Below are 27858 nucleotides of genomic sequence, written 5' to 3' on the forward strand. Positions count from 1 at the left end.
ATTTTTAAAATCCTATGACTGTGAAATTGACCACAATGGATTGTGAATTTGGTAGGACCTTAGGCACCTGCTACCAAATCACTTATTCTGTTGGAATTTTTTACCTGTTATTAGATCATCTAAGATTACTTTAACTGAAAGATTAGGTGGGAAATTGTTTTGAGTTTATTTTTGTTGTGCATTTGTTAATGCTTTGTGTGCAATCAGGTTCATAGGTTCTCTGGCATAGTCAGTTTCTCTTTGAGGTGGGATTGGGTTTTTTTGTTTGCCTAGTTGGCAGGTTTGGGGGGGGGGGGGGCGCGTCGGAGGGAAGAGGTATTGATGGGTATTCCACCTGGCAACAACAACAACAACAAAAAAGGAAGAGAAATGATCAAACCAAAAACATTGGGGGTTGATGTGCAGATATAGTATTTGAAACTGTTCATTCCTTCTGAAGCACCTGGCACTGGCAACTGTTGGAAGACAAAATACAAGGCTAGATGAACCATTAATCTGGCCCAGTACAGCCATTTTTATAATCTTAAATTAGTTTTAACTCTTTTATTTGAAATCTAGGCAACGTTTTTTAATCTGATGGGATCCCTTTTAAAACATGGTATTCCTTTTTCTTTTTTCCTTCTTCTCAGCAGAAGTAAAATACAAATCGTTGTTGTAATACAGGATTTAGTTGTGCTGCAGCCCAGCTGAAGTCCAAAAATGTAGCATAATTCAGGAATATGACGACAGGACATAAGAGAAAATGATAAAGTAATTGAAATTATTTATCCTGAAAGGGGGAAACATGCTTATGCTGTGTAAATACCTAAATGAGGATGATGTGAGAGGAAAAACATTAGCCATTTCTTAAAAAAAGATTGACTGGCTGCAGTTGAACAAAAGGAAAATTATAATTTAGATCAGTGGTCAGATCAACTAGGGGTCCGGGACATGTGGGGGGCTCCCAAGCAGGGCTAGTGTTAGACTTGCTGGAGCCCAGGGTAGAAAGCCAAACCCCCACCGCATGACGCTGAATCCCAGGGCCCTGAGCCCCCCACCTGAGGCTGAAGGCGAAGCCTGAGCAGCTTAGTTTCACAGGGCCCCCTGTGGTGTGCGGCCCCATGCAATTGCCCTGCTTGCTACCCCCAACTGCCGGCTCTGGCTTTTATATGCAAAAAATGAGTTGTTGTGGCACAGGCAGACCATGGAGTTTTTATAGCATGTTGTGGAGGGCCTCAGAAAGAAAAAGATTGAGAACCTTTGATTTAGATTTCATTTATTTGTATTACAGTAGCACCTAAAGGTTTCAGTTGTGATTGAGGCCTACTTTGCTTACAGAGGAAAATTTTCGAAGCCACAAATGAGAGCCTAGCACCTTTTGAAAAAGTCTATCAGAATCTGAACAGATGAGACAGACCAAGGGAAACAGGTGAAGTGGCCTGCCCATATTCATGCAGCAGGTCAGTGACTGAGCTCAGCACCCAGGTGTCCTGATTCCTAGGCAGGTGCCCAAGCCACTTGACTGCGATGCTTATATTAAGAAGAAAGTTCCAACATCACTGTTGAAATAGTTTGCCAGGAGAAGTAAGCAAGGAACAAATTCAGAGGCGCTCAAAGTTAAATAAGAGCTTGGAAAGCATAGCTTAGTGTCTTTCCTATTTAACACAGGCAGTTGACTCGGGAGCTGTTCAGGCAAGCCCATGACAGAGGTGTCTGCCACCACAGCCTTTAATTTTGCTACTTTGTATAAAATAGTTGCTTAAATGTTATCAGGTACTGTGTTGAGTGCACCTTTCCTGTATCCCTGGCGTTTTTAAAGCAAGTTGACTTCAGACTGCCACATGTTTGACATTTTAAAAAAAATACTTACATAAGAGTGCAGTTTTAGCCTATTGCCACACTTTCAGTTGGAAATTACATTAACATTTAAAATGCAAAGCTGCCACACAGTGTCAACACTATTCCGGTATCAGATTAGTTGTCTAACCCATAAAAAGGAATTTGTTAAAATGCTTATAGAGATTTGAAAAGCACTTCACAAGGGGGATCTTTATTGCTGAGACTGTCTCTTCATTTTAGGTGTTTTTACTTATTCCTCTTCTGAAAAGCAGAAGTTTAAAAAACAACAAGTAGCATCTCTGAGTGTTGATTGGGAGGAATCCTGTTGGGATGAGACTTGTGCTTTAGTTTTCAAATATAGCAATAAGCTCTGATTTAAAATTAAATGTCATACAGAAATTTCTCTTGTTCCCTGCTTTATTTTACATTTAATGAGTAACATAATATTTTTGGCCTATCATTTTGTTAATGGCTAAGAGATGTACCCCATCTAGTGAACATCCAAACACTTCTTGAAGTCTACATTGGATACTTGCAAATTACCCTGCCACTGCAGATAATCAGCCCTCAAGTTAAATGCAAAGGCAAAAAGATTGAGTTAATTTGGGAACCATATATCACAGTTCAGTAGTTTAGATTTCCTACATCAGATGAACCACTTGGAATAGTACAAGGGCACACTAAGGACCCAATCCTGCTTCTGTGAAAGTCAGTATGTGTGTGTTGCAGTTTATTTAGTGGCAACACTAAGGGCCTATAAGGATGTAGAAATTGCCATTGGATAAGAAACCCCACAAAAGGCAGATTTGCGATAATCTGACTCGCCCACATTAGGTCTCAAGTGGATCTCTAATAGATATTAGATTAAACTCTGAATCATGAGGTTTAATTTAACTATCAAAATTTTGTTAGCCTTAAGAATTGTGACTTGGCCATATGGTGTATGTATCCTGACTATATAGAGTTTTTCTACTCCTTTTCTCTTTTGTCCTTTAAACTGAGTTGTTGGCTTTCATCTGACAATCATTTCCAAACCCATTTTTGTTAAACGGAATACTTATCAGACTGACTGTATGTGGTGGCCTCCAAGCAGTTGTCATAGGTCTCGCTTCCACTCTGAACTTTAGGGTACAGATGTGGGGACCTGCATGGACACTTCTAAATTAATTACCAGCTTAGATCTGGTCTCGTTGCCACCATCCAGATTTCTGAGTACCTGGAACACTCTTTCCCCCCAAAACCTTTTCCCTCCCTGGGTAGCCTTGAGAGACTCCTCCACCAATTCCCTGGTGAGTCCAGATCCAATTCCCTTGGATCTAAAAAACAGGGGGAAAAAAATCAGTCAGGTTCTTAAAAAGAAGGCTTTTAATTAAAGAAAAGAAAGATAAAAGAAAGAAAAGAAAAAAAAAACCTGGGAAACAGCATATCTCACAGACAATAGATAGAAAACAAAGGATGTTTCCCCGGGCAAAAACCTTAATGCACACAAGAATACCCAATTTGATAATTCCCCTAATTGCACCAAGACAAGTTACAAAAGATAATAAACATAAACCTGCTTATCCCTTTCTAAAACTTACTAGTCTGATAAGAGGCTGGTTTCTTGATCTTTTTCACTCCTGCTGAAACTGAAACTGACTAAACAAAGGAAACTTCCCTCCATCCTTTTGAAACATCTTGTTCCCCCATTGGTTCCTCTGGTCAGGTGTCAGCTAGGCTAGGTGAACTTTTTAACCCTTTACAGGTACAGGAGGCATTAACCCTTAACTATCTGTTTATGACAGCAGTATTCATGCACTCATGCGGTCTGAAATATAATAAAGTAATTGTGTAAAAAAATGTAATGATCTGCCTACCTTATCACCAGATACCTCATTGTCTTATGAAACAGATGGCTATCCTGTTGGCTCACTTGACATTTTTAGTAGAGCAAAGTATCTTCTTATCGCTGCAGCATAAGTGCTTTTTCAGAATATTTTGTTTATTTCAGTATTTTAACTTAGCCACCTTTTTGTCTCTTCTCCAGAATGGATTTTTATCTGCACTGCCTTATTTTGGGTGCTGGCTGTTTATAATCATGTCTGGTCAAATTGCTGATTACTTAAGGGAAAAGCAGAACTTGTCCACTGTGTGCGTGCGCAAAACATTTACCCTAATAGGTAGGTAAATTAGGTGAATAATGTGCATGCTTTTTCTTCAGGTTAGAATGCTTAGTGGTGCCTAGTTAGGGATAACGTAGGCATCATGAGTTTGACTCCTTACAAACGGTCTGCCATCAGTCCAAGTATATGTCGGGGGGGGGGGTGCTGTTACTTAATGCTAGTAATCATGGTGCTCCCCAAGAGTTGTGGGGCACATGCAGAAGTTGTACAAAAATGTATGGGTTTGCTTGCTGGACTGAACATCAGTATTACACTATTTCCTAGGTTTCCTTTGGACCTATATGTCTTAAGTTTGACTGGTTTGATATGGACCAACAGGGCCATCCCTACCCATACGCAAACTACGCAGCTGCATAGGGCACCAGAAATGTGGGGCACCAAATTGCCCCAGATTTCCTGGTGCCCTACACAGCTGTGTCCAGCTCCAGCAGCCAGCCCAATCGCCCAGATGGCTGAGCCGGCCCCTTATGGGCTGCGCACAGCAGGGCCCAGGAAAGCTGCCTCTGCCCCTGCCCCACCCCTTCCCCTCTGACCCTGCTCCGCCCCCAGCCCTACCCCACTCTGCCCTTCCCCCCTGCCCCCAAACCCCATCCCCTGAGCTATACATCCTAGGGGGACTGCAGCAGAGGTCGGGCCTGCCCTGAATTCACTGGGCGGCGGGAAGTGGAGCTACCCAGCCTGCTCCACTACCCCACGCCGGCTCACAGCCGCGCCGCTGGTGAGTGCTGGGGGGCGGTTCCCCTCCTTCCCCCAAGCTTGACAGTCAGAGGAGCAGAGCTCTTAAAAGGTGAGCTGCAAATGTTTTTACAAATTCCTTCAACTATTAAATTATTGTTCTCAGCAATGAATGGGTTAAGAAGTGTATTTGGCACATTTTAAGTTTAGAAATCTTCTAAACTCTTGTCTGCCGCACTGTTGAGGGTATGTTATGTATACATGACTGAAGAAATTCAGTGTCAGACTTTTTTTCTAAATAATAATAAACCTGCTGTTTTTTCCCACTGATCTGCACTGAAATGTCTTCTGGGAAAAATGTTTATCATTCCACTATGTTGTCCTCTAACAAGCAAAGATGAAAATACCTATTTAAAGCAACTTTTGTCATCTGATTTCTCAGAAAAACAGATTCTGCTGGAGTAGAAATTTCTTTTACAGTGCTTGCATCAAAGGGTGAAATTTTCAGTCACCTAAGTGACTGAGGAAATCATTAAAAGTCAGTGAAACTCAGGGCCGGCTCCAGGGGTTTTTCCGCCCCAAGCAGCCAAAAAATACAAAAGCTGATCTGCGGCAATTCAGCGGGAGGTCCTTCACTCCAAGCAGGAGTGAGGGACCCCCGCCGAATTGCCACCGAATACCTGGATGTGCCACCCTTTTCCGGAGTGGCCGCCCCAAGCACCTGCTTGCTAAGTTGGTGCCTGGAGACGGCCCTGGTGAGACTAAGCACAGGCACCAACTTTTTTCTGCGCCCATGGGTTCTTGCGCCCCTGCCCCAATTCCACCACTGCCCCAAAGTCCCTGCCCCAACTCTGCCCCTCCCTGCCCCTATTGGACCCCCTCCTCAAATCCCCACCCTGGCCCCGCCTCCTCCCCCAAGCATGCCACATTCCCCCTTCTCCCCCTCCCTCCCAGGCTTGCCACACGAAACAGCTGTTTCGCAGCGCAAGCACTGGGAGGCAGGAGGGAGAAGCAGGACATGGCTGCATGCTCAAGGGAGGAGGCAAGGCGGAGGTAAGCTGGGGTGGGGAGCTGCCGGTGGATGCAGAGCACCCACCAGTTTTTCCCCATGGGCCCTGGATTTTTCAGCCCTGGAGCACTCACGGAGTCGGTGCCTATGAGACTAAGGGCTTGTCTACACTGACACTTTACAGCGCTGCAATTTTCTCTCTCAGGGCTGTGAAAAAGTACCCCCTTGAGCATTGCAAGTTTCAGTGCTGTAAAGTGCCAGTGTAAACAGTACACCAGCACTGGAAGCTATTCCCCTCTTAGAGGTGGGTTTTTTATAGTGCTTTAACATTGCTAGTGAAGACATGCCCTTAACCCTGGTCTACAGTACGAGCTTACATGAGTATAACTACATTGCTCAAGGATATAGAAAATCCACACCCCTGAGTTATGCAATTTCACCAGCCAAACTCCTGGGATAGACAGCACTATGTTGATGGGAGGGCTTCTCCCATCAACATAGCTACCGCCTCTCGGGAAGGTGGAGTGCCTGTAGGTAGCATCTTCACTAAGCTAAGCTGCAACACTGAGGTGCTATAAATGTAAACCAGCCTTTAGACCCATAAAGTACTATCTGTAATTCAATGCACTTTAAAATGTTATTAAGTGGTTGTCACAGAATAATCTTGGTATCTTCCAGGTTGCAGTACCTGGCTGATTTTAGTCACCCATGCCCAAGAAAATCTGTAATTGTTTCAATTTTTGTACATGCCTGTAAATTAGAGGAAAAACAGCTAACTAACAAATCTGAGGAAGGGGTAAAAATTCTGACAGGACATTTTTAAATCCAGGCTAGCAAAACTCAAAATGAAAAATTCAGAAATATGCATTTTAAAAAGAAATTCTCTGCTTTCCCTAGGACTCCTTAACAAGATACGTTTAGCTTGAAAAAGACGATATTAAGACAAGTCTTCATCCTTTTATGCAACCACATCTATCTGTGGTAAAGAGGGCAAGGAAGGATTCATAGTTTCCAAATGTATTGCTGGAGCATATGTTTTTAACTTATTTACAACTGACTGCCATCTTTTCAGTATCCAAGTGTTGTGGCATATCAGTATATTGATAAAACTCACATAAATCCAAAACTTGTGATTTGGTTGCATGCTTGTATGTCTCAAGATGCTCCAGAACTTACCTATTGTAAAGAGCCCACTGGAAAGAACTATGACAAAATACTGCATCAGAATTTTCTGAAGCTAACGCTTTTGAGGAACATACGGAACCATTTGAAACTAACTATCTAAAGTAATGTCTGGTGATAGCAAACTGTTCCATTAGAGTGTACTTATAGATAGTATAATGTCTGGATCCCACTACAGAATTCATAATCTCTTGTTCCTGCTTGGTTTCTCATGGTTTGCAAAGCTCAGACTATTTTGACTAATTACATATAGAGTTGCCTGAAGACCAGAATGTATTTGAAGACATTCCTTTGAATTCAAATGGTGGTTTGGTTCACTTATACCCACCCTTATTTCTATTTGCAAATATTCATGCAAATGAGTTTCTGGTCACTCAAATGGTTGGGGAATGGCTGTTCTCCACATGAAGAGAACAATGCTATATTGGCATTTGAATGGGGGTATTTATGCCCAAACATCAGTATTCATTATTCACCTGTCTTAAAATGTTTGTCACCCCTGAGGGAGCAGAAACAATACATGTGACTTAAGTGACCAGTCAAACTAAACAGCTGACAAACACCCAGAGGCTGAAAGTGGGTCAAATCATCTGTTTACACAATTACAGATAATGAATACACTTTTAGAAGTCAGGATCAGTTCATCAAAAAGAAAGTGTTCAATTTAGATAACTTATTCATCATATATAATTCACACAGCTCTAGTCTTCCTCCATTTTATCTGCTATTGCAGCCTCTGTTAATTTTATCATAGTATATACATAAAATTGACCTGATCTGATAAGACTAGACTGCTCAGTGTCATTTCTGATAACCTTTCATCCAATTTTCTCTTCTATCTGGACTTCAGTGGGTTCATGCAATACAGACATCCTGGATTCTCTTCTAACGGAGCCATAAAATTGCAAATCTCCATTTTAATTTAAATAGTACCATGCTGTGTTTTGTGCACTAGGTGGCAGTAGTAATATAGAAAATACACCTAAGTACATAACTTAGTTTTAGGTTCTTGGTGTGATAAATAACATTGAAGCATCTCTGTGGCGGTAAGAGTCTAGAGGTTTCTAAATGATGTTGTTGTTTTTAGGAATGATTGGACCTGCAGTATTTTTAGTAGCAGCTGGATTCATAGGCTGTGACTACACACTGGCTGTTGCATTCCTAACCATATCAACAGCATTAGGAGGCTTTTGTACATCCGGTTTTGGCATCAACCACCTGGACATAGCACCATCGTAAGTATTGCTAAAGCTGGTTTTAATACAGATGACATTTTGATGAGCTTCCTCGTGAATTAACACTAAAGCTGAGTGATGTGTTCCATTTAGTGTTAAATGTTAACAATGGTGAAGCATTATAACCTTTTAGAAAGGTTATTTGCATTTGAAAAACATGCTGTATAAATTGGTCAGATGTTACTGTGTCATAAGCAGGCAGTATATAGTCACTGGCTATGAGCAGATCAGTCCTGCAGATCTCTTGCCCTGAATCATAGGCCTAGTATTTATTCACACACACACACACACACACACTCTTACACCACCATCTTTCTAGATGGCTGGCTGCCATATATATACACCAAAAAACGTCATTAAAAATATTAGGACTGCAGACAAGTCCGGCTCCAGGTTTTCTGCCTTCCCAAGTGGCAGTTAAAAAAAAAGCTGATCCCCAGCACTTCGGTGGCAGCTCAATCATGCCACTTCATTCTTCGGTGGCAGTTCAGCGACAGATCTTTCACTCCCTCTCTTCCTCTTCAGTGGCAGCTCAAAGAGGAAGAGAGGGACTGAGGGAACCGCCACCGAATTCCCGCCAAAGACCTGGACGTGCCGCCCCAATAGCGGACGGAGTGCAGCCCCTTTGTATTGGCTGCCAGCCCTGATTGCAAAGTAAGGCACTCAAGATAGGCAATGACAGAATTAAGGTTGTCTGTACAGCCATAGTGCAAGCCTCTTGTATTATATATAATCATGTCATTAAAGACTATACTGTCTTTTCCACAGGACCCCTGCCTCATTCGTTCCACAGAATGGACAGTGTTCACTTAATGAGCAGCTATTCAATATTTTGTTTTGTCCCCACTGTTCAGATCCCAGGTCTTATATTCAGCACAACATTCAAACCCTGCTCCAAAGACAGAATTATTAATTTATTCATGGGCTTTTCTGTGGTGCTCATCACTACAGTTTCTGAATTTTTCACATACGCTAATGACTTTATCTTCGCAAAACTCCTGTGAGGTAAGGGCATGATATTCCTCCATTTTACAGATGGAGACGTGAGGCACAGAGATTTAAGGTCTAAAGTATTTAAAAATGTTGAGGAGTCTGGACTCCTTGTTGTTTTTGTGGATACAGACTAACACGGATACCTCCTGATACTTAAAAATTTTGAGTATCCAATTAGAGGTACCTACGATCTGATTTTACAAAGAACTTGTCATTATATAGCATTTTGTATGTGGAAAGCACAATTCCTGTTGACTTAAATGTCAGTGCACAGCACTTCTGCAAATCGGATCCCAGGGATACCCAGAAAATGGGGAATTAAAATCACAGTGAGTGACTGTGTGGAAAGTTTAGCTTAAGTGACTTGCCCAGCATCACACAGGTACTCTGTGGAAGAGGCAGGGATAGAATCCATGTATTAGGTGCAGCATTTAACTGCTTTAACCATGAGCCATTCTTTCTGTTTCTGCAATCCCCTTCCACAGTCACTACACACCTTCCAATTTCTGCAACAAGTGAGGCTAGGGTCCTGGAGGCCAATCTCCTTCCCTACCCAATCCTGATTTATCCCCAGAGCAGCTCCATCCTGTGCAGTGAATAAGTCACAAGTCCTTTGCAAAAAATATTATGTAATCATATAATGAGAGACTGTATTATAGTGCACACAAGAGGGCCGAATTAAGGTTACACGGATATTCTTAATTCTGGCTTTGTCTAAGTTTTGAATGTTTGACTTAGTAATTTAATGTTTTTTAACCTAGCTTTTGTATGTGTGACTTCCTAAGTTTTTTTTTAAAAAAAAGCAAACTTAAAAAAAAAAAAAAGTACCATCATATTGACCCCCACCTGGGCCATCAGCAGGATTGGAACTCTTAGATCAATCACACAGATATCGGCCATTTGAGCTAATGGTGTAACAGAGAGTAATAGTAGTTTGTCATCCTCTGCATAACCAGCCCTAGAGGGGGATGCCTGTAGATTTCACAGATATCTGCTGGGAGCAGAGGAATTATTAGATTTAAGATACCTTGGGTTCCATTCTAGGCTCAGTGGAGGGAGTGGTACTAATGAGTACAGAATCTTCTGTTCATTTTCCCCCCAAGCATGACCCTTTTCACCCTATCCCCTCCAACTTGTGTCTTTCTACTCCTGAATTCTTGTCCCAATCTCACTTCCTCACTTAGCCAGCCCCAGTCAAAGCAGCAAAGAATCCTGTGGCACCTTATAGATTAACAGACGTTTTGGAACATGAGCTTTCGTGGGTGAATACCCACTTCCTCAGATGCATGTAGTGGAAATTTCCAGGGGTAGGTATATATATGCTAGCAAGCAAGCTAGAGATAACAAGGTCAGTTCAATCAGGGAGGATGAGGCCCTGTTCTAGCAGTTGAGGTGTGAAAACCAAGAGAGGAGAAACTGGCTCTGTAGTTGGCAAGCCATTCACAGTCTTTGTTCAGTCCTGAGCTGATGGTGTCAAATTTGCAGATGAACAGAAGCTCAGCAGTTTCTCTTTGAAGTCTGGTCCTGAAGTTTTTTTGCTGCAGGATGGCCACCTTAAGGTCTGCTATAGTGTGGCCAGTGAGGTTGAAGTGCTCTCCTACAGGTTTTTGTATATTGCCATTCCTAATGTCTGATTTGTGTCCATTTATCCTTTTCCGTAGAAACTGTCCAGTTTGGCCGATGTACATAGCAGAGGGGCATTGCTGGCATATGATGGCGTATATTACATTGGTGGATGTGCAGGTGAATGAACCGGTGATGGTGTGGCTGATCTGGTTAGGTCCTGTGATGGTGTCACCGGTGTAGATATGTGGGCAGAGTTGGCATCGAGGTTTGTTGCATGGATTGGTTCCTGAGCTAGAGTTATTATGGTGCGGTGTGCAGTTACTGGTGAGAATATGTTTCAGGTTGGCTGGTTGTCTGTGAGCAAGGACTGGCCTGCCACCCAAGGCCTGTGAAAGTGTGGGATCATTGTCCAGGATGGGTTGTAGATCCTTGATGATGCGTTGGAGGGGTTTTAGCTGGGGGCTGTATGTGATGGCTAGTGGAGTTCTGTTGGTTTCTTTCTTGGGTTTGTCTTGCAGTAATAGGCTTCTGGGTACACGTCTGGCTCTGTTGATCTGTTTCCTTATTTCCTCGTGCGGGTATTGTAGTTTTGAGAATGCTTGGTGGAGATTTTGTAGGTGTTGGTCTCTGTCTGAGGGGTTAGAGCAGATGCGGTTGTACCTCAGTGCTTGGCTGTAGACAATGGATCGTGTGATGTGTCCGGGATGGAAGCTGGAGGCATGAAGGTAGGCATAGCGGTCGGTAGGTTTTCGATATAAGGTGGTGTTAATGTGACCATCACTTATTTGCACCGTGGTGTCTAGAAAGTGGACCTCCCGTGTAGATTGGTCCAGGCTGAGGTTGATGGTGGGGTGGAAGCTGTTGAAATCGTGGTGGAATTTTTCCAGAGTCTCCTTCCCATGGGTCCAGATGATGAAAATGTCATCAATGTAGCTTAGGTAGAGAAGGGGCATGAGTGGACGAGAGCTGAGGAAGCGTTGTTCCAGGTCAGCCATAAAGATATTGGCATATTGTGGGGCCATGCGGGTGCCCATAGCAGTGTCACTGATCTGGAGATATATATTGTCATCAAATTTGAAATAGTTGTGTGTGAGGATAAAGGCACAGAGCTCAGCAGCCAGTTGTGCTGTGGCATCGTCAGGGATACTGTTCCTGACAGCTTGTATTCCATCTGTGTGTGGGATGTTTGGGTAGAGAACCTCTACGTCCATGGTGGCTAGGATGGTGTTTTCTGGGAGGTGACCAATGTATTGTAGTTTCCTCAGGAAATCAGTGGTGTCACCGAGATAGCTGGGAGTGCTGGTGGCATAGGGTCTGAGTAGAGAGTCCATATATCCAGACAGTCCTTCAGTGAGAGTGCCAATGCCCGAGATGATGGGGCGTCCAGGATTTCCGGGTTTGTGGAACTTGGGTAGTAGATAGAATAACCCTGGTCGGGGCTCTAGGGGTATGTTGATTTCTTCTGGTGTTAGTGTAGGGAGTGTCCTGAGTAGATGCTGTAGTTTCTTAGTGTATTCCTCAGTGGGATCTGAGGGAAGTGGCCTGTAGAATTTGGTATTGGAGAGTTGTCTGGCTGCCTCCTTTTGGTAGTCAGACCTGTTCATGATGACAACGGCACCTCCTTTATCAGCCTCTTTGATGATAATGTCAGGGTGGTTTCTGAGACTGTGGATGGCATTGCGTTCTGCACGACTTAGGTTGTGAGGCAAGCGATGTTGTTGTTCCACGATTTCTGCCTGTGCACGCCGGCGGAAGCATTCAATGTATAGGTCCAGGCTGTCATTTCGACCCTCAGGAGGAGTCCATGTGGAGTTCTTCTTGTGCTGTTGGTGGGAGGGCACCTGTGTATCAGTGCACTGTTCAGTGTTGTCCTGGAAGTATTCTTTGAGTCCGAGACGGCGAAAGTAGGCTTCCAGATCGCCACAGAACTGTATCATGTTGGTGGGGGTGGCAGGGCAGAAAGAGAGTCCCCGAGATAGGACAGACTTTTCTTCTGGGCTGAGTGTGTAGTTGGATAGATTGACGATATTGCTGGGTGGGTTGGGGGTACCACAGTTGTGGCCCCATGTGGCAGGTAGGAGTTTAGACAGCTTACAGTCCTTTTTCCTTTGTAGAGAGGTGAAGTGAGTAATGTAGATCTCCTGTCTTATTTTAGTGAAGTCCGTTTGTATAGAAGTTTGGTTATTAATGAGAGTCTCCAGGTTAGAGAGCTCTTTTTTGATGTTTTCCTGTTTGCTGTATAGGATGCAGATCAGGTGGTTCCTCAGTTTTTTTGATAGAGTATGGCATAATCTCTCACTGTGGTCTGTGTAGTATGTAGATAGCATTGGATTTTTTACCTTTAGTCCATTTGGTATGATGTCCATCCGTTTGCATTTGGAAAGGAAGATGATATCTGTCTGTATTTGTGCAAGTTTCTTCATGAGGTTGATGGATTTCCACTCCATACGGCTAAATGCAGTGCCTTGCATTCCTCAGGCTTCTGTTCCCAACCTCTTTGCCCAGCACATCCTATTCTCAGTTCTCCGGACTCTCCATTACAGGTGTCTTTGCCCACTCAGTCCTACTTTTCTCCCACTCCCCATCCTGCTGAATATGCCCAATGTAGATGGAATCTTCAGGAAATTTAGCTGCTATCTAAGAAGCCTTTAGTGAACATGTGAAAACTGCTCTTTTTACCCAAAGGTTATATTTGGTCAGATATTCCTAGGGGTGGCAAAATGATCAGTCCAGAAGCAACAGCTCCTCCACCCCTGTTCACACACACTCTCGCTCTCTCTCTCTCTGGCACATTTCAATACCCTGCTCCAAAGCAGGGAAGCCCTAGCACTTTTCAAAGAAAAGTTTGCCAGAATTTTTTGACATGGGCAAAATGAGACCCAGTAAAAACAAGTCATGCTTGGAGACAGCTGAACCATTTTGACTGAAATCTTCCAGAAAAAACTTCAGACTGAGGCAGACACTCGCCATAGAAGGGGGAGAAAATGAATTGTGGAATTACTGTGGGCATATAAAAGAACATAGTGATGAGCTTGTTGGCTATTACCAAAGGGCCTTTTACTATTCAAAAAATTGTAACACACTAGAGCAGGAATTTGTATAATAAATTTTAAGTTGCAGGAAATATTTCCATAAATGAACAAAAATGTTCATACCCAAGTAGAAAACATGAATTATAATATACAAATGTAGGTGCGTCTCTTCCCAGGATGTTGTAAACATTCGAAATTATTGGGGAAGGGGAAAAATTGTCAGTGTGGGGAAAATATATTCACTTCTGGCTTCTTTCCTGAAGTGTTGGCTAATTCAACCAATTACAGTAATATATTTCCTTAATGATGATGATTTCTTAATATCTCGCTCATCATAGATCCCTCGTCTTGTTCCCATGGCTCTCTGATGCGCTGAACACACATATCTTGCCCTGTCTCCTCATTTTGCCCCTTACTTAATCCGTGAGTCCATTGTATTCATGCATCCCCCTACTATGTTATAGAAGATCTTAGTCATATGAACTGTTTTGCTTTGCAGATTTGTCATATTTAGCTTCCTCTTTCATGTTAGATTCTTCACATTGTACAGGGAGTTGCACCACGGTTATGTGCATCAGACTATGTGTTATCAAGTACACAACCCATGTCAGAAACACTAAAAATGAAAGACATTTAGCCAGGAATGAGTTGCAAATGCTTCTCTGGGGCCTAGATGAGCTTTGAAATTGCATATTAATATTGTTGCACTGCTTAAATGTTGTAAGGAAGAAATACTGCACGTTGGTCCATTAAGGGCTTCATAGTGTCTTGTTATCAGGGCCGGTGCAAGGAAGTTTCACGCCCTAGGCGAAACTTCCACCTTGCGCCCCCCCAGCCTTGCTGAAGTGCCCCGAAGACCCGTGGTGGGGGCCCTCCGCCGGCGAATTACCTCCGAAGCGGGACCCGCCGCCGAAGTGCAGCCCGCTCTTCGGCGGTAATTCGGTGGCGGGGGACCCCTGCCGCGGGTATTCGGGGCACTTTGGCGGCGGGTCCTGGAACAGAAGGGCCCCCCACCACTGAATTACCACTGAAGACCGGGTTGCACTGCAGCGGCAAGTCCCGCTTCGGCGGTAATTCGCTGGCGGTGGGTCCTTCCCCCTCAGAGCAGAAGGACCCCCCCCCCGCCGGCAGAGACCGGGAGCGGAAGAAGCTCTGGGGCCCGGCCCCGCAAGAGTTTTCCGGGCCCCCTGGAGCAAGTGAAGGATCCTGCTCCAGGGCCCCTGAAAAACTCTCGTGGGGGCCCCTGCGGAGCCCGGGGCCTAGGGCAAATTGCCCCTCTTGCCCCCCCCCCACTGTGGGCGGCCCTGGCTGGCGGCTGCCGGCAGCGGCGTGCTGACCCAGGGGACCTCCCTGGGTTGCCAGCTGCGCACCAGGGCAGCCCAGAGGATTCCTGGGGTCTTCGGCGGCAGGGGGCCCCTGGTTTGGTGGTAATTTGGCGGCGGGGGGCCCTTCCGCTCCGGGACCTGCCGCCAGGGCCGTCCTTAGGCATAGGCAACATAGGCAGCTGCATAGGGCACCTGAAAATTTGGGGCACTACTGGGTCTTAGTGTCCACCCTCTTGTTTTCCTATCCCTGTTCTGACCCTTCCTGCAGGCTCCCACAGATGGCTGCTCTAGCCTAGTGAGTCTTCCTTGGGAGGGAATCTAGTAGTTAAAAGTGAAAAAACCTCCAGCCTGCCAGACCTATTAGCACAACATTGAAACTGTTAAAGAGACATTCAAGGGGTAATAAAGCCATTTAACAGGCATTTGCCAACCCCAAGGTATATACTGACAGGTTTCAGAGTGGTAGTCCTGTTAGTCTGTATCAGCAAAAACAAGGACACGTCCTTGTGTCACCTCAAAGACTAACAAATTATTTGGGCATAAGCTTTTGTGGACTAGAACCCATTTCATCAGATGTCCACGAAAGCTTATGCCCAAATAAATTTTTATACTGTCAGTTTCTGACTTTACTGACAAAAACAGTTGTGCATTAATGTAATATTTACACAGAACATGTCAGTCTACAGGACCTTAGTTTAAAATTTGCTTTAAAAATATTTCATTAGTGAGCTGGTGAAGATTATAAAATCACATTTCTAAAAAATGCTTGCATAGAGTTTTAGATGCACAATCATCTTTAGCCTTAAATGTGTGGATCTTCACACATAGTTTTTTAAATAAATCCTTCAAAAGACCTCCCTTATCTAAAATACACATTTTAATTACTATAGTTTAAAAAAAAAAAAAAAGTGCTTCCAAGTCTTCCTGTCCTTTCTGTCCATCCCTTCACCACCTCTCCCCCCACTCCCCACTGAAGAGAGCCCTTAAAGGGACAACAGTCCTTCCCTTCCAGATGGCTGGACAAAGAGTTCCCTTTCTTTACTTCTGACTAGCCGACAAACTAGTTTTAAAAGAACCCTCCAGCAAAATCAGTACCTTAGTAAGACAAAATCCTTGTTATACCTAAAATCTTTGGAAACATATTTTTTTAAAGTTGGTGAAATTTCATAACCATGTCTCTTGTTATGGAGATCACACAAAGTAAATTACTGTTCCCTTTTTCTAAAAGCAATGAACATTGTTCTGAACACACTAAACCTCTCTGATTAATTTAAAAGAATGTCTTTGTTTCAGTGAGTTAAATATGTAGTAATCTGGAATGCTGGCTTAAGATTTGAGTACATTTAAAATATAAATTCAACTTAGAAATACTGATGAAGAAAATGTAAAACAGAGAAGAGCTGCATCATGTATTCCATTACATGTAATATTGTATTCAGCAGGACAGCTGACTCACCCTTACTATGAAGTTTTTGCAGATAAATCTCTGACAAACTTCAGGGCATATCAAAAAACCTGTGACTGACATTTTTTATTCCCAAATTTTAGTGCTTTTAATTAGGTACTTTCTTCATGTCCATTCTGCATGAGGGAGAGTGCATGGAAGTCTCTGCGGGGAACTGTGACTCTCCGCCACCATGAGGCAGGCTGGGCATCTCATTATCCTTTGCTGTCAAGTCCCTCCTCCCCCTCCCCCACCAGGCTGTGAGCTTGGGCTGCCATCCGGCATAGGGGCACCAGTTTAATAATACTGCGTAGGGCCCCATAAATCCTAAGGACGGCCCTGCCTGCCGCCGAAGTGCCCCGGAGACCCGCTGCGGGGCCCCCCCACTGCCGAAGCAGGACCAGCTGCCGAAGTGCAGCTGGGTCTTCAGCGGTAATTCTGTGGCAGAGGGCCCCCGCTGCGGGTCTCCGGAGCACTTCGGTGACTGGTCCCAGAGCGGAAGGGCCACCCTGCCGCCGAATTACCGCCGAAGACCGGGCTGCATGTCGGCACCGGGTCCCGCTTTGGTGGTAATTCATCGGCGGGAGGTCCTTCCGCCCCGGAGCGGAAGGACCCACCCGCCAGCGAGAACCGGGAGCAGAAGAAGCTCCAGGGGCCTCAAAAAACTCTCGTGAGGGCCCCTGCGGGGCCTGGGGCAAATTGCCCCTCTTGCCCCCCCTCTCTGGGCGACCCTGCTGGCGCGCTAACCCAGAGGAAGCCCTGGGCTGCTGGCTGCCGCGGCGGTGCCCTGACCCAGAGGAAGCCCTGGGCTGCCGGCTGCCGCAGCGGCGCCCTGACCCGGGGGGGACCCGCTGGGCTGCTGGCTGCTGCCAGCAGCTCAGACTCCCTCTCTGTCCCAGCAGCAGCGGCTGCTCAACCACTTTAAAAAAAAAAATTGGGGGCGCTTTTTGGCGCCCCCAAATCTCGGCGCCCTAGGCAACCGCCTAGTCCGCCTAAATGGTTGCACCGGCCCTGCTTGTTATATACACTTATCTGCCTCTAGAGGCTTTTACCCTTGGGCTCTGTGAAGCTGAATGCCATATTAATTTTTATGCACTTTCAGGTTACCAAAGGAATATGAATACATACCTTATTTAAAAGAAATAAATATCACTTTATTCAAAATTTCAAAGTTTGAAGTAAAATACAGTGCACTGCCTTAATAAAGCTTGGTAAGTGTGTTGACTTTAAATAAAAATCAGCCAATAGGCTCGATGCTTGAATGTGAAGCTCCCTTGTAAATGCTATATTGAGAACACACACACACATATGCTGCTAACCCCATCTGATTGTACGCATAGGTGCTGGAACAAGGGGTGCTTGGCGGGTGCGGGGCAGCTTGAAGTGGTTTCCATTATATACAGAGTTTACAGTTTGGTTCAATGGCTGTGAGCACCCCCACTATACAAAATGTTCCGACACCCCTATTGTACATATGCATCATCGCCTTTTATCTCCAGTGTGAGATTCCTTCTGGATTCTCCTATTTCGGTAGGTAAAATGCCAGGGCTGTGCGTATCTCTTTAGGAAGGCTATTGGTTCCATGGGGTGAAATACTGAAGTGAACAGGAATTCTGCCATTGTACTCAGGGAGGCCAGGATTTCATCCCATTTGTGTTAAATGGTGAGTTAAACCAGTACAACTATTAGGAATATCTCCTTTTCCTTTTATTAGCTCTTGGCCGACTTTAGTTATTGGTTTTTATGTGGCTTCTGGGGGCAGCAAATCCAGCCTGCAGATCTTGCCGTGTTACCTCTTTCTGCTTGTGTGATCCCTTGAGCTCTGAACTGGAAGAATAAAATTTTTAGTTCTAGTCTCACTTCTGCCACTGACTTGCTTTAATGTTCTTCACTGGTAGAGCATTTTGCAAACATGGTATCCATATGCCTTGCAGCATCCCTTTAAGAGGTAAATATATTCATTTTACAGGCACAGGGAGGAGAAATTGAGGCTCAAAGAGGTTAAATGAGTTTCTTGAGATTACAGAACAAGTCTCCATCTAAGTAAGACTGCTGCTGTGTGTGTTGAGAGCAGCACACCCTGGAATTCCAGAGCGATCCAAATGTCTGCAAATGGACTTGGAAAAAGTAGGTGTGGCAACCAGAAAGATGGGTGGCGTAAGTTAAACCCACCCACCAGTTGTGTGCCATGACCCATACAAATCTGAAGGGAACAAATGGAGCATGTGTTCGAAAGCCCTTCGTTGGTGGAACTTATGCTTTGCAATAAAAGATAAATGGAGAAATCCTTAATGCCTCCTGTCTTATTCGCAATGGCATCTGGATCTTCTTTGTTTATCCCACATCACCCTGTCATGCGCCACACACTACCCACCTCCACCTTCCAACCCCTTTTTCTCCTCACCTCTCCAATGGATCCATCCTAGACAAATGGTTGGGGCTTATCAAAGAGTGCATGGCTTGGTGTAAGAGGTTGGATGAGACTCTGCAGTTCACTGGTTTTGGCCTAGCTGAAAGGTGGCAACCCTGTAACTGGCCAGCATGAAGCACCTAAGCCAGTAACTCGTTTTAAGGTGACACTGAATTGCTCTTAAAATAAATAAATGGGAGCCATTCCCATGCAAGGACTAACTTGCCTTGGCTTTGTTTAGCTCATGTGATCTGACGAGACTACAGCTGAAGGTGGTTTGGCTCCTATAATAAACAGTTTCATCAAATACGGGAATAAGTTAATAAGCAGTGTGAACAATTTCTTCTACAGATATGCTGGGATCCTGCTCGGAATCACAAATTCATTTGCCACTATCCCAGGAATGGTGGGGCCAGTCATTGCGAAAAGCCTGACTCATCATGTAAGACTGCTAGTTTGTTATTTCACTGATAAAATTTCATCTTCCTTCTTCTAATGGACACTCTCCATTCTGAGATGCTGTTTTATATAGGGATAAAACATGATGTATATGCTAGTCTTACTCTTAAGTTGTGATAAAGCTCTATGCCCTGGCTTTTATCTTGATGGCTGTTATACTAGCAGTAAAATGTGAAGTTGCATTTCAAAGAGCCACATAGGGCGTTAGCTATTTGGCTGTCAATGACTTTGGCCTTGTCTTCATTAAGGGGAAAAAAAAAGGTGGGTGTATTTTAACATGTGTTAATAGGTTGAGGTAAACACTGCCTTGGTTAGTTATGGAAGAATGAGGGCGTTTGAATCCTGAATTAAAAACTTGTCAGATAAACAAGGAAGGAACTCCTTTCAATTGTATTTATTTGTAATTTGTATCCTGGGATTTTAATGTATATTATAAAACACTTTACAGGTCCTCAGAGACATGATTTAGATACCCAATCTGAGACTTTTTATTCCCAGCACTACTTAGTCATAAAATAAGAAGCAATCATGTACAGTAAAAGTTGTGTTATCTGGCACTTTACCAGCCGGAAAGCTCTATTAACTGGCATTTCTGATCTTCATTGAAAGTCTGGTTTACAGTCCAGTTGTCTCAGCTCCCTACCTGGGTCTGCACAGCTCCCTGGAAGCAGCAACATGTCCCTGCCGCTTCTAGGCGGAGGAATGGCTGGGAGGGGTTCTGAGTGCAGGAGGGGCTGTGGAGTGCTGGTTCTGGGCAGCGCTCACCTCTGGCAGCTCCCTGCCAGTGGCAAGAAGTCCCTGGTGCTCCTAAGTAGAGGCTCAGCCAGGCGGCTCTGTGCACTGCCCTGGCTCCACAACTGCAGGGGCAGCGCCCAGGACCAGCGCTAGGGGTTTGAGCACCCTAGGCGGACAGCAATTTTGCCACCCTGCGCACTGGTCCCGCGGCTCCGCTGAAGCTGCCGCAGTGGTGCCTGCGGAGGGTCCGGTGCTCCGTGGCTCCGGTGGTGATGCCTGCGGGCTGTCCACCGACCATTCGCAGGCACGACTGCGGCAGCTCCACCGGAGGCACAGAGCACCGGACCCTCCGCAGGCACCACTGCGGCAGCTCCACCGGAGCCGCCTGCCGCCCCCTCTGGCAAAACGGCGCCCACCAATTATTCTGGCGCCCTGGGCGATTGCCTAGGCTGCCTAAATGCTAGCGCCGGCCCTGGCGGCACCTGCAGGTGGAGGCAACACACTGAGCCACCTAGTCATGCCTCCGCCTAGGAGCAGCAAGGACTTGTCGCTGCTTGCAGGGAGCCTCCCAAGGTGAACGCTGCCCAGATCTGGCATCCTGAAACCCCTCCCGCACCCCAACTCCCTGCCCAGAGCTCCTTCCTGCGCCCCAACTCCCAGAGCCTGCACCCCCGCCCACACCTCAACCCCTAGCCCTGAGCCCCCTGCCACACCCAAACTCCCTCCCTCTTAATTAACTGGAATTTTTCACTTACTGGCACCTCCCATTCTCCCAATGTGCCAGATAACAAAGCTTTTACTGTACATAACCAAAATGCTTTTCTTTTAAAATTATTGATAGAATTATTTAAGAATACTTTAGGGAGAGAGTGGGATGAGTGACTTTACTAGTACAATTGGTGAATTGAGTAACCTAGTAATAAATCACTCCAACCGTTGCTTTGAAAAACACTGAAGTATTATTTAATGCTGTGGGTCCAAACAGATCAGCTTTGTCTGGACAGCTTAACAAAAATTCTCTTTTATACTGTTTAGTCTGGTGTTAATACAGTCTCGTTCAGCTGCCCTTTTCCTTTCTTTACCAATAAAGACACTTTGCAAGCTTGTTTGAATAGTCACCTGCTATTTTAAAGGTGGCTTTTTAACCTTAAAACGTCTACATATATGTAAACCTCAGTATTTATTTTTATTTTCTTAGAAAAGTATTAGCCAATGTCATTAATGCATCCTAGACTTTTTTTAGACTATAAACCTCCATCCTTGTTTCAGTGACATCGCTTCACAGCCAATAGTTAACTTCTCTGTGGGCCAAAATCTATCCAGGGCTGAAATGTTGATGTAAAGCCCATGGCTGGAATAGTAATATAGTAACAAATAATAAAACTGATTACCCATAAAGCATAGGAAAGATTTGTGCTGCTCTGAAAACTGAATAGTCTTTTCCATTAGAATCATTTTCCATGCACTGGTTTAGCCCAAATACAATTTTGAGACAATACATTTGGACTTTGTTTCACTTTAAATGACAAACTGGATGGAACAGCCCTTATCTCAATGTTAAATTGCATGGTTTTAAAATGCATTTGACTCATACTGCTATTTAAGTTAACCTTTTGTGTTTGTAATGCTTTTGATGTCAATGTGAAAGTGCACTGTGTACAATTTCCATTTGACAAGAAAGAGCATGTCTTTTTAGCAACTCTTCATTCGAAGATATGATGCTGTAAACTGATTGCTTTTATTTTTTTCTCTTGGCAGAATACTGTGGGAGAATGGCAGACTGTTTTCTATATTGCTGCTTCTATTAATTTATTTGGAGCAATTTTCTTTGCATTATTTGGCAGTGGAGAAGTGCAGGACTGGGCAGTCAATGGCCGCCACTTGCATGGAAACTGAAGGAGTATTGAGATATCAAGGCTATACTGAATCACTGTACTAAAGTCATGTGACCTGAAAAGTGCCTTTCATATTGATGCCCAGAAAGCTACAAAAGCTTTTCAGTTTAACCATTTTATCTGTGTACTGTTTGTACTGGAAGTCACATGACAGTGCATGTATGTTATTTCTGTAACAAGAAACTACTTAGCTCTAGTATAATAGCCTCATGCTAGGACTTTATCAGATACTTGATCTAAAACCTAGAATTTTAAATCAGTGTGCTAGGCACTATTTTCTGCCACCTCTTAATATTTTCTGAATTAAAACGGGTAGGAAGATGTCTATCATTGACAGGGCATAAGGGAGAGAAGGGATTATGTGTGGTGTTGGGAGGAGGAGGAATGGTATGTAATAAGGAACCTTTTTTTAATTTTTATGATGAAGTTGACATGCTTCTACAATTTTAATGTCCAGGAACTTCCTGGTTTTCTAGAGGTTTTTATTGTATTTTAATTTTTCTTTTTACCAATATTTTAATTGGTGTTATCGGACTCTGTTCTACTATACACGTTTCCAATATGTAAATGTTTCATGTTCAAGAACATGGTTTCACAATTAATACAGAGTAATTAGAGAGCAAATTTACAACAAGCAGCTTACATGTGAGACAGACAGAAGGAGTCTTCCCCACTGAGAAAGGGGGGCGGGGAGAGGGGAAAGATATTGCCATACCATACATTCAGTGTCCTGTGCATCGACAAAGAAGTACGTTGCTATGGTTTGAATTCTAAGCAATGTGAAGATTGCACTTGAAGTGGAATGGCTGGGTGTATGTATTAAAATGATTTTCAATCTGACAACCTTTTTTTATGACCTTAAGCATTCAAAGCGATGGAACTCTCAAATTCTGCTCATGTTGTAAATTTGCCAGTAGAAATGTACTAAAATGAGGCCAGTGCAGAGAGTAAGGATAATACTTTTTAGTTCTCTTCTACGGTTACTCTAGCCCTGTTCACAGGTTAAAAATCAGTGATATCGGGAAAAGAACCAGAGCAACTTCATTTTTGGAAGTTGCCCCAGGCGCCTGAGTCTGAGAGAATTGTGCTGTTAGTACAGAATTCACACTTGGAGCTTTCTTTTACTATAAATGTACACTTGGCTGCTACACACCCGATTAAACCCAATTATGAGTGAAAATTATAGTCTAGAAGGAATGGGTGATTGAAAATCAGAGGGACCCAACTTAGAGTATTCATCATGTAGTGCAGGTAAAAATCCCCTTTCCAAACATTCCTGGAGAGGAGCAGGTTGGTGAAGGACACTTTGCTTTGTTTTTTCCACCTAACCAACACTACAAAAAGAGAAGCCTGGCACACCTGCCTACTGGTGCTCCGGGGGAGTCTGGCTGACTTCATTTCTAGGAAATGGCTACTGCTTCTCTTTACCAGCTTTAAGAACTGTTGTGTTTTCTCCTGCATTGAAGTGTCATGTTGTCTTACTATGGAAGTATGTTAAAGCTGTGCTGCATCATCAATTTGTTTCTACAATAAATGGTGCCAGATTCATATGGAATTAATATTTGCACGTGTGACTTACTGGAAATGATCACTTCCCACAAATTAGAATTGTAGCCTCCAGTTAAACAGAGAATGTCCCAGCTGTGGGTGGTGGATGGATTAGGGGATTGTGAATGGGCTTCTGAACCTTTAACCACTGCAGCAGTTTCAAATCTAACAGAGATGGGTGAGTACTGTCTGTATGAAAAGCGGTGGCTGCATTTTCTGTTCACAAAGTAATTGGGCTTTTTTACTGGTCTCAGCAAAAATGGTGCCAAATAGTCCAAAGGATTGTTTGGACATAGACTGAACTAGCCGCTTCCCCTGCCGCCTTGGTACCGTGTTCCCGGTCAGAGGTGCGACAGGATGAGGAGAGGCTTGCGTGGCCACTATGTTTTTTTTTTTGTTTGTTTGTTTTTTAATTAACTGTTCTGTAGACAGAGCTTTAGATTCCAGTGTTGTCAGTCTGGTACCTTGGTGACCACTAACACTGAATTTCCAGAAGAGAAATGGAATCAGAGTATTATTTTGATTGTTTATCTGTGAGTTAGGACAGTAAACATTAAATAGATCCAATGTCACTGATTCTATTTGAGTTATCCAGACCGGACTGAGGAGTTTTGGAATTTCTGATTTTCATGCCTATTTTTTTCCTTTAATCTCATACATAATTGACATAGGTCCTCTGTGTTCCATTTATTTTTAAGTGAAAAGCTTGGCTGGAAAGCAGGGACAAAAAATTACAGTAGGTCTCATGTTTATTTCTAGAAAGCAGACCAAGACTAGCTGGGATTCTTATTCTGAAGGAACCAGAACATTTGATGATAAGAGTTTGATCCACAAGGCGTTAAGTACTCTGGTCCCAATCGAGCAAAGCATTTCAGCATATGCTTAACTTTATTTTACAGGATCAAGCCCATAAAATAGAAAAACTATATTAAAATGTCAAAAATAATTCAAATAATTATTGCATTTCTGCCTCTCCATCTGCTGCTGCTCGCTCTCCTGTCTCAATTTATCTGTTTACTTACTTGCTTGTATTGTTTCAGAATGTTTTGGGTGCCCAGCTTGATACCTTAAAGGGTCTTCCGGTGTCCAGCACTTTCTGAAACATCCAATCAGGCCCTGTTAAGAAGTTTCAAGTTGGACACCCAAAATTTAAGAATTAGTTTAAAAAAAAATTATATCTGTTTACATTTTGTATTTATTCATTTTCCTCCTTATCCTGTGTAACTGGTTCCTTACTTCGTTTGGTCAGCTTCTATTTTTAATACAAGTGATGGTGTTCTATGCTTCCCTGGGCCACACCTTACTTAGCCTGGTGACTAGCTATCAGGGGATCTTCCCCACAGGGGCTGAGCTGTTACTCCCAGGCTGTAGCTTCTGTTCTCAAAAGATTTTTTTTTCCTTCCCCGTGGGTGTTTTATACAACTTTAGATACAGGAATGAGATGGGAAAAAAAAAATAGTTCTTACCATGTTTAAAACAATGGGTCAGGTCTAATACAACACTCAGTAACCTTCCCCCCACTAACACTCCTACATGCCTGGCTAATTCAATCTTCAAAGGGTTGTAACTTGGTACAATCAAATTTCATTGGGAGAATTAGTTCCATGGTGAATTTCAATTGTTTATCTCTAGCCATTTCAACAGAAGGGCTGCTTAAAAAAAAGTCATAAGAATTACTTTATAATGAGAAACATATTTCCCCCTTACTCTTCTGGAACTTAAAAATTGCTGAATTGTTTGCTTAAATTTTCGCACAAGTGTAGGCGCACAAAAAATATTCACATTGGTAGTGTCCAAGCCTGGAAAACTTCAGCCTGAAAGGTGAAAAATCAAGTAGGTGTGAATTACTGAAAGCAGGGTTAATGCAAGCATATGACCTTAGCTTTAATGGTAATGGCAGTTCCTACTATATGTATGGGAGGAATTGGGCTGCTGGAATATGCCTATCATCAGAGCAGCACTTGCTGTGTCACCCCAGGAGCATCTCTGGAAATGAAGTGTGATTTCAAAAGCCAGATTTCCTTCCTGCCCCCACCTTCCTCCAAGGGACAGTAATTTGCTGCTGACTAGAATAGTGCAAAGGATATAAGTTCCGTTTTGGGAAAGGTTTTGAAATTTGGCTTCGCTCCAAATTGGAACAAAAACTAAAAATGTTTAAAATCTTTTGGTAAAGGAAATATAAAAAAAAAAATAGGTCAGTTGAAATGTTTTGGTTTGATTTTGAGGTTGGGGTTTTTTTTGTTTTGGTAAGTTTCTTCTGTATGATAGAAGCAACAGTAAAACAACTGGAGTAATTAAAAACAATACCTTTTGTTCCAACAATGATGAAAGGGAACATTGTTGGAATTTGAGGGTGGGGGATTCCTGCCAAAATGAAATTCTGGCCCAAACAACCCGATGTCATAAAGGATTTCAGTTTTGGTGGAACTGTGCACCCCAATAGAACATGGTTCCATCAAAGGCTTCAGCCAGCTGTTCTGCTGATCTGTACCAGAAACAAATCACAACCTACCCCTGCTGGCTCAGCTCTTCTGGCCAGTGCCTATTGGGCAGAACTAGGACTCTGCTCATTCCCCATCCCCCTGACAGCCATAGGGACTAGTCAGTGAATAGTACCTACTTACCTCTGCAAGCCCAGCCCCAAAGTCTATGTGAAGTGTAAGGAAGGGCATGGGGGCTTACCCATCTATGTGAAGGTGTGAGGCCAAGGGACCATCCTGCTTTAAGTGATAAGCCAATAATTACTAAATGTTTCCTTCATTGCTGTGCTACAGTTCACATCCGAAAGGACAACAGGCAAAGAATTGCTGCTATGGTGAACTCTGTTTATAAACTGCATATTTAAAAGGAAAATGAAATGAAGCGCTTTTGAGTACTTGTTTGAATTCCAGGCCTCATTCTGCCGTTCTCACTCAAACCGCCTAAGTGATCCAATGGTGCTTTTTTTTTGTTTTGTTTTGAAAGATTAAGCAAAAACACTTCAGCTATTTTGAGTAAAGGGGACTAGGAGTTTCTTTTTGTATCATTTAAAAAGTTCTTTTTTTGAACAGCTCTAAAGGGAAAATGGCTAGGAGTACAAACTGAGATTTGGTACAGAAAGAACTCAAGTAAAATTTGGTTTTTATCTGACCAATGTCTGACCCTTTTAAATTTGTATGTGCAGTACACTTTGCACAGGTTGTTTTGTGTTTGCTCGGCTGGGAAAGTACATACCTTACAGAGTTACATTCACCAAAGGAAATATTCAGAGTAGGGCACTACTTGACATAAGTAAGGCAGCCCAAATCAGCCCCTGGACTAATGAGAAATTGGTTATTTACTAGAATCCAATTTCCTCTTGGTTTACGTCAAGTCTCTGTCACTCACTGCCTTTCATCACTACTGTCAGTAACAGTTTTTGTACATTTAGGCCCTGATCCTCCAGTGGGCAGACCCTTATGTACACCCAGTGTCCCATTAAAGTCTGAAGAAGTGGGGTTTTCACCCATGAAAGGTTATGCCCAAATAACTCTGTTGGTCTTTAAGGTGCCACCAGACTCCTTGTTGTTTTTGTGGATACAGACTAACACGGCTACCCCCTAATAATTAAAGTCAGTGGAGTTCTGCATACGGTCTTCCTGTGCACACAACTGAGGATTTAGACTAAAAAGAGGATTTAGACTCTCAGTCTGTAATTTGCTCTATAAATCCTTTGGAAATGTTCATGAAAATGCATAAGTCACTTTCCAGAATATTTTTGTTAGTGTTTTTTGGCTTTTGTATCATGAAGTTTAGTTACATAATGTGGGTATTTTTACATAATCTTTATTAATATTCCATTCATGGTTATACAAGCCTACAAAAAACCCTGTTTCTGTTTTTAAAAAAAAACCTCTACAGGTAAAGAGTGGGAGAGTAAAATATATCAAGCAATTGCTTTCATCTATATGATTACATAGCAGATGGGATTGCTGAATACTTTTGGTGGAGAAGCAGGGAATGAAGCACAGGAAATGTACAAGTGCCAATACAGAACTGAAGAAATATTAGTAGAAAAGAGTCAAATGTAGAGAAATATTCACACGGGGTGATAACTATCAAATGTATGTAAGTCTGCAGTGTTGTGGATGAAGTAATATCTTTTACTGGACCAACTTGTGTTGGTGAGAGAGACCAGCTTTCAAGCTTATGCAGACCTGAAGAAGAGCTCTGTGTAAGCTTGAAAGCTTGTCTCTCTCAACAACAGAAGTTGGTCCAATAAAAATTACCTCACTCACCTTGTCTCTTTAAACTGTGGAAGGACAAGTATGACTCAGTAGTCCCAAAGTGCTTTAAGGATCATCAGCTATAGGTAAGCCAGTCTCTCTAGCTACTTGTGCAGCCCCCTCCTG

General features: G+C 43.3%; 1 protein-coding gene across 5 annotated transcripts in view; it reads left to right on the plus strand.

The window, feature by feature from the left end:
* Positions 1 to 23495, plus strand: part of SLC17A5 (solute carrier family 17 member 5) — a 41769-nt gene extending 18274 nt beyond the window's left edge. For 4 of the 5 annotated variants that reach the window (XM_050950824.1, XM_050950821.1, XM_050950822.1 and 1 more), the window contains 4 exons: positions 3845 to 3977; positions 7934 to 8081; positions 19203 to 19293; positions 21804 to 23495. In XM_050950824.1, the coding sequence (XP_050806781.1) occupies positions 3845 to 3977; positions 7934 to 8081; positions 19203 to 19293; positions 21804 to 21941 (510 nt within the window). In that variant the 3' untranslated portion in view covers positions 21942 to 23495. Of the gene's footprint in view, positions 1 to 3844; positions 3978 to 7933; positions 8082 to 18410; positions 19171 to 19202; positions 19294 to 21803 lie in introns of those variants that run through there. The other variant, XM_050950823.1, reaches the window with a different exon arrangement.
* Positions 23496 to 27858: the final 4363 nt, after the last annotated feature.

This window comes from Gopherus flavomarginatus, chromosome 4 (assembly GCF_025201925.1).
Source record: "Gopherus flavomarginatus isolate rGopFla2 chromosome 4, rGopFla2.mat.asm, whole genome shotgun sequence".
NCBI lineage: Eukaryota > Metazoa > Chordata > Testudines > Testudinidae > Gopherus > Gopherus flavomarginatus.